Genomic DNA, 7,500 nt, shown 5'->3' on the forward strand with positions numbered 1-7,500 from the left:
TGCCGTTTCCCTCCATTAATGGATTCATACTCATTAATCAAGGCGTATACGCACAACAACATAATCGTGCACAACAAACACGTCTCCACTATAACACGGCGACCGCCAATCACAATCCAGACAACCGCCGCCGCCATCCCGCACTATGTTATACGATTTTGTGTTTGAGTGATGAACGGCCATGATGTATAGTATGTGCTGCTCCCTCTCTCCTCGCTCTCTCTCTCTCTCTCTCTCTCTCTCTCTCTCTCTCTCTCTCTCTCTCTCTCTCTCTCTCTCTCTCTCTCTCTCCGATCGCTGCTTAAGCGATAATGTGGGCGCATTAGGCAGCTGCTACATGCAGTGGCCATTAGCGGGAGGCTTTTTAAAAAGTGCAATGTCTCGCAGGTAAGAGGGGCCCATAGCTCACCCAGCAAGCGAGGGAACGGCCCAACGACCGACCGCAGACTCGGCTCCACTCCGCTCCGTTTCGGGTCGCCTGGGGGAAAAGCGTGCATTAATCTGTACTTCGTCTCCCTCTCTCCTTCTCTTTCCCTCCATCACCCTCTTTCTCTCTCTCGGTGGTGGCGCACTAGTAAAATGGAAAGGGGGTTGGGGGGGGGTATAATATGAGTTTGGGGGCTGAGGGAGGCGTGCGCAGTTAAGTGATGACAGTGTAGAGTATATGATATTGATCACGTCCTTATTAACCTCGCGGGGCACGGGCGGGGAAGGTAATTGAAATAAAAAGTATCGATTTCAGAAGCTGTAATAAAATGCATTATCATCATGATGATTGAATGATGCTGTAGATTATGTACCAGGGAGAAGCAAATGGAGCCACATTTTTACTGGTGCTGGTCCCTGACATTTTTCCACGGTCCTGCCTGTCTATCTGTGTGGTCTCTACTCTTCACTAGCTACTGTAGTGTCTCTCTTGTGCAGATTTTCCTTGTCATTCTCCTCTCTCTCTCTCTCTCTCTCTCTCTCTCTCTCTCTCTCTCTCTCTCTCTCTCTCTCTCTCTCTCTCTTGTGTATCTCAACTGAATATCTTACCCCTGATGAACATTACCAATGGGCTGTATGACTTTTGTATGGACCTCTACAGAAAACAAAAGCAATCAGGTTTTGTTTTCTTATGATATGCTGAACGTGAAGAAGTGACATAAAGAAACCCTCAACATATTAGTTTTTTTCCTTTTATAATCGCCTCAGAAATGTTTTGGGTTCACCGACTGTTGTGTGCAGTATGAGGTGTCCAGCACGTTTCCTGATATTTTTCATTAAAGTTGCATCATCTTCTCTCTCCCTTCCTCCCTGGCTTATTCCCTTTCTCGATTCCTGCCCCTCTCACCGTCTCTCCCTGTTAGCTGCAGTCTCTTTCTTTTGTCTGTAAAGTCAAACTGTTAACCTATAACTAACATTATGGACTATGGAATGTGTTGACTTCATCTCAACAGACCACCAACAGAATAAGTTCAATGATCTCTACTAAAGATGTGCTATACTAACCTTTTTTTGCTCCCACCATCAGTCCATTCCCCTCTCTCTTTCTCTCTCTCTCTCTCTCTCTCTCTCTCTCTCTCTCTCTCTCTCTCTCTCTTCTGCATAGTGTAAATTGTATATGTGAATAGTGACAATAAAAAGTAATTCTATTCCTCCCTTTCTCTCTCTGTCATCTTGTTAGCTGCACTCGGACCAGGACCCCGGCGACGGCACCATCCGCTACCAGCTGACGGGTGACGGCGCGGGCGAGACCTTCACCATCGACCCGCGCTCGGGCGACATCCACGCCACCAAGCGCCTGGACCGTGAGGAGCGCTCCGTCTACACTCTGCGGGCGCGCGCCGTCAGCAACCGCACGGGCCGCCCGCTGGAGGAGTGGACCAACTTCACCATAAAGATCCATGACATCAACGACAACGCGCCCACCTTCAGCAAGGCCGTCTACCAGGCCTCCGTGCCTGAGATGTCCGACGTGGGTGAGTGGAACACGGGCCTGCTTCAAGACATACAATGCACAACAATGAAATTGAACAATAAAACAATCTTTTTAAAATATTTTGTGAACATTGTTGGACAAGCTAGTTGAACACAAGATGACTGGTAGCTCAAAAAGTCGCAGTATATTCTCAAGTATGTTGGGTGCTCTTGGATGAAGGGAGTCAGTCCAATTCAACAAAAAACGGATAATCCAGGCAACTCCAAGTGAAAAAAGGAGTTGCCTGGATTTCCCTTTTTTGTTGAATTGTTGGACATGTCTTTTATGGAGAAGACAGTAAAGACATGAGTGGAATCGAGTGGGAGAGCGGTATGAGGTAGGTTTGGGAAGGAAGACAGGCTGGATTTACAAGACGATTGTCCATGTGCAAATTTGCCAATTAATGGTATGGCTGCATGAAAAGCGCCCACCTTCAGCAACTCTGTCTACCTGGCCTCCGTGCCTGAGATGTCTGATATGGATGAGTAGAACATGTTCCACTCACCTATGTCGGAACTTAACAACCAAGTTTGACTCTGTTGCATGGTTTGAAGTGCAAAAGAGTCATTGAACTTATAATCTTGCTGGTTCAGTTCACTTCGTGGATGAGTAGAAAAGCTGTTTCAAACCATACAAAAGTGCAGGATTGAACAAATAAAGTCATGTCCTGCACTTCCAATTCAGTCATGGTAGTATGCTGCAGCAAATGAAGAGGTGATTGGTCACCGTTCATCAAGGTGCCGGATTCAGTTCAAGTTTCTGTACAAAAAGGAGACAATTTGCATGCTTCAGGTCTTTTTTTGTGCAAAGCTTAACTTCACTTGTGAGCTTTCGGTCCTTAGACCTTCATCAGGCAGGTCAAAAAAGGTCTGAAGTCTGTGATTTGTCTCCTATTTGTACAGTACACTGCAGTACACTGCAGTACACAGGAACAGGGCCGGTTCTGGCTTATTTGGCGCCCTAGGCGAGTTTGAGTTCTGGCGCCCAAAAGCAAAGCTCTTTTTCCCTCTAATTCCAAACAGTAGCCTCATAACTATTAGGCTTTCCATAATCACAAACGGTTGTTGATTAAATCACATAGTTCCAAAACACCCTCTGCAACTCCTGCATCATGCAATGACTGGTTTAATGAGAACATAACAATTCTCCACCCAGCAGAGCAGCACTGCTGTTTGCGCTTGCCCTCTCTGTCTCTCGAGTGAGTCTCCAAATTCAAAATAGATCGCACGCTGTCACTCATCCCGCCCCCTTTCTCAGGACTGTCTGTTTATTGGTTCAGACTTATCCTCTACCTAGAGACAGTTGAAAGCGATATTACTATTGGCTGAGGGGCGTTTTGCCGTGAGGAGCGCTTTCGCCACGCTTTGTTGATTGCGACTTCATAAAAAAAACCTCCATATCGCAAAATTACGCATCGGAGAGCGCCATTTCGGCGCTCCTTCTTCACATGGCGCCCTAGGCGACCGCCTAGCCGGCCTATGCTTAAAACCGGCCCTGCACAGGAACATTTGGTAAATGAATGACTACAACATACACACTTTTTTCAAGGTCAAGAAAGTCAAAGGGTGTGCAGTTTCTTAAAAAACACCACCAAACTTAATCCAAGGCGGCAAAGCACAATATGTAAATTTAATGTAAGATGTAAATTGCTGGGGCACTACGATGTTTGCTATTAGTTATTCTTTTTTTATAATGTGAAAAGTTCCCTGATGATGGTACACTATTTTTTAAATCAAATAGATGCATAAAGTATCTCAATATATAAAGTGGTTGAAGCTCCCACATGGGGCTATCTGCTATTTGATGAAAGGCTCTGTGCCTTTACCACACTGTGATACATAATCGTGCATAATAACTGATAATAGCTCTCCCTTTTTCTCTAATTCACATTGAATGGCATTTGCCTTCAGGCAGGACAACAACAAAAAAACGTGCACACACACAAAAACATCACATTACCAGAGATAGCAGTGGGTGGGCTTGTCAATACGCACGTAGTAAGGGGGTCCCTAGGGGAGCTGGCTCCCCTTGTCTGCCTGATAAAGCGGCTACACAGTACAAAAAATGAGGTGCTAATTTAACACTTTAGAAATTGTTCAGAGACAATTTAACATCTTCTAAGAGTAGAGTAGAGTAGGGTACAATAGAACTTTATTGATCCCCAGGGGGAAATTTAAGAGTCAAATAGCTTACTTAAATACGCAAAATGCCTACATGGACATTTCAGGACAAATAACACATACTGGTATACGTAATAGCCGAGGAGGGGAAAAAATAGATGATTGTGCCAAAACACATTCTTTGAGTTGAGGTGGACAAGTAATTGACATAACCAAGACTGAGTGTTGTCAGATAAGTCCATGATTTAGTATCAATGTAGATGTTAACAAACCTTACCCAGACATAAATAGCATTCAACAAAGAACATACATTAAATGCTGTTAAGGTGCATGAAGGCACTCTGCAAAAGGTAAAGAGTGTATTTGGTCCCAGAACACTCTGCAAGTGTTGAATTGCAGCAACACTTTATTGCGATAGTCTGATAGAAATCAGAGCAGTGCTGGGCACAAAGCAGCACTGATGGGCCTCTGTCCTTAACCTCAGAGAGGGTGACGATGGATGGAGGGAGACAGACAGGGAGAGAGATTGAGAGAAAGAAAATGACAAGCAATCAGATGCAAGTGTCAGATGGAAAAAATGGATGTTTTTCTCGCAAATCACTCTCCTCTCGCCACATATGGTCTTCGTCATGCATCTGTCATATGGTCTGGTGGTAGTTAACGGCACGTGCGTGTATGTTGTGACACAAGCTCTCTCTCTCTCACCCTATCTGCCAATGGCCAGGCCAGGGCACAGTTGCTTGAGTAAATCCTGGTAAATGTGGCCTAAGCTGTGAGCACAGCTGGGTTGTGAGATGGGAAGGGCTGACCCAGCCGGAGGGGATGGAGAGGAGGAGAGGAGGGGGTGGTGGGATGAGGATGGAAGGGTGGGGAGAGGGCAAGCTTTGGATGGGTTGGTAGATGGATGGGTGGATGGATGAAGGATGAGTTGGTATCTCTCTCTCTCTCTCTCTCTCTCTCTCTCTCTCTCTCTCTCTCTCTCTCTCTCTCTCTCTCTCTCTCTCTCTCTCTCTCTCTCTCTCTCTCTCTCTCTCTTTCTCCGCGTGAGTCTGTGAGTGTGGATGGAAGGGGGGAAAGGGTAGGCTGTGGGTGGATTGGTAGGTTGGTGGGTTGATGGATGGATGGATGGATGGAGTAGGTCTCCATCTCTCTGTCTCTATGTCTCCCTCTCTCTCTCTCTCTCTCTCTCTCTCTCTCTCTCTCTCTCTCTCTCTCTATCTCTCTCTCTCTCTCTCTCTCTCTCTCTCTCTCTCTCTCTCTCTCTCACTCCCTCTCCATGAGTCCGTGTCTGACTGAGGGCCACTGCTATCACTGCCACTCCATGTGAGCCCCAGCCACAGATACGCGGATTATAGAGGAGGGCTGATGTACCAGCGAGACTTCTAAGGGGATCAATGGAGCTCTATCAATCATCATAATTAAAAAGTGTGGTGTGTTGCTGTGTGTGTGTGTGTGTGTGTGTGTGTGTGTGTGTGTGCGTCTGTGTGTATGCGTCAGTGTGTGTGTGTGTGTGTGTGTGTGTGTGTGTGTGTGTGTGTGTGTGTGTGTGTGTGTGTGTACGCTTCATCTCTGTGTGTGTGTGTGTGTGTGTATGTATGTGCGTGCGTGTGTGTATGTGTCATTTGTGTGTGTGTGTGTGTGTGTGTGTGTGTGTGTGTGTGTGTGTGTGTGTGTGTGTGTGTGTGTGTGTGTGTGTGTGTGTGTGTGTGTGTCTGCGTGCGTTAGCGAGCGTGTGCTTGTGTGTGCATGTGCATGCCGGTGTGTGCGTTAGCGGTGTGTGTGTGCGTGTGCGTGCGTGCGGGCGTTAGCGCACATGTGTGTGTGTGCATGCGTTAGCGTGTGTGCGTGTGTGTGCTAGTTTATCTGGCTTCACACATGTCAGCCTGTGTGAGGGGATTGACTGATGGAATGACGGGCATTAGCCTCCATTTACTGTATTAACCAAATGGTTACAGAGCTGTGCATGCCATGTACCAGGGTCTCAAACTCTGCCTGCAGCTGACAGCGCATCAGGGTTTTATACGTTTGATTAAGCTTTTAACAAAACATTTAATTACATTTACATTGCAGTTCTACAGTGCAATATTATGTAAAGTCTGTGTCGAATCTAAGAGTGTGCCTTGTTAATGTTGCAGAAGTGAGCAGAATTCCAAGGCTCTTTGCGATTGTAAAGTAGTGTACTTTTTATTACAGGAATAGCAAACAAAGTGGACGTAAGCCAGAAAGAAAATGACATGGAGAGGGAGAGAGATGGAGAGAAAGAGAGAGAAGGAGAGAGAAAGAGAAGGGGGGTGGAGAGAGAGAGAGAGAGAGAGAGAGAGAGAGAGAGAGAGAGAGAGAGAGAGAGAGAGAGAGAGAGAGAGAGAGAGAGAGAGAGAGAGAGAGAAAGATAAAGAAGGAGATACAGAAAGAGAGAGAGAGAGACTGTGTAAGATTGAGAGAGAGAGAAAGAGAGAGAGGGAGGGAGAGAGAGAGAGAGAGAGAGAGAGAGAGAGAGAGGGAGAGAGAGAGAGAGAGAGAGAGAGAGAGAGAGAGAGAGGGAGGGAGGGAGAGATAGAGAGAGAGCAAATGGGCCGTGTGCCTTGCTCTGTCAGTGCAAGAGTCTTTGTCTGAATTAATTGTCTAAGAAGTCGTTCACAGCACACAGCAGCCTGGAAGTGTGTGTTGGCTGGCTTGCTTGGCTTATTGTGTGTGTGTGTGTGCGTGTGTGCCTGTGTGTGTGTGTGTGTGTGATTTTCTGCTGTGTGTATTTGTGTGAGCGTTTACTTGCTTGTGTGTGTGTTACCTGTCTGTGTGTATATGTGTGTTTGTGTGTTGGCGCACACTCGCTGTGTGTGAGGGAAAGCCAGGGGGTGTAAATATGATGTGATGTGTTTATCGTCTCGCAGTCTGCTGCTCTAACGCATCATCTCATAAAGTCCTCTCTCTCTCTTTCTCTCTCTCTCTCTTTCTCTCTCTCTCTCTCTCTCTCTCTCTCTCTCTCTCTCTCTCTCCGTCTTGTCTTGTCTCACGGCTCTTTGGCTGCGAGAACATCATTCAGCAGAGGGACAAGTCTTTAGTCTAGACCTAATGGAGTTGTCTTAAACACTGCGCGGAGTGGAGGTTTTAAAATGCATCAGGGAAAACGGGAGGGAGAGAGACCAAAATACAGAGACAGAAATGGAGAGAGAGACAGAGAGAGAGAGAGAGAGAGAGAGAGAGAGAGAGAGAGAGAGAGATAAAGAGAGATAAAGAGAGATAAAGAGAGAGAGAGTTGGAAAGAGAAGGTGGGAAAAGAGAGGTTAGGGTAGGAGGGAGGGAGAGAGAGAGACAGAGAGAGATTTTGGCCCAGACAGAGAAAGAGAGAGGTAGCCTACTATACAGAAACAACGATATGGAGAGTGACTTTGGGGCAGACTTTCGGACAGAGACACTGGAAGT

The 7,500-nt window shown here is 46.4% G+C and overlaps 1 protein-coding gene across 1 annotated transcript in view; it reads left to right on the forward strand.

Moving 5' to 3' along the window:
* The window catches only part of LOC134455657 (cadherin-6-like), a 115,258-nt gene that overhangs the window by 77,053 nt on the left and 30,705 nt on the right, over window positions 1-7,500 (forward strand). The window contains exon 3 of the mRNA XM_063206869.1: window positions 1,667-1,961. Coding sequence (XP_063062939.1) covers window positions 1,667-1,961 — 295 coding nt within the window. The remainder of the gene's footprint in view (window positions 1-1,666; window positions 1,962-7,500) is intronic.

Source organism: Engraulis encrasicolus, chromosome 9 (assembly GCF_034702125.1).
Source record: "Engraulis encrasicolus isolate BLACKSEA-1 chromosome 9, IST_EnEncr_1.0, whole genome shotgun sequence".
Lineage (NCBI taxonomy): Eukaryota > Metazoa > Chordata > Actinopteri > Clupeiformes > Engraulidae > Engraulis > Engraulis encrasicolus.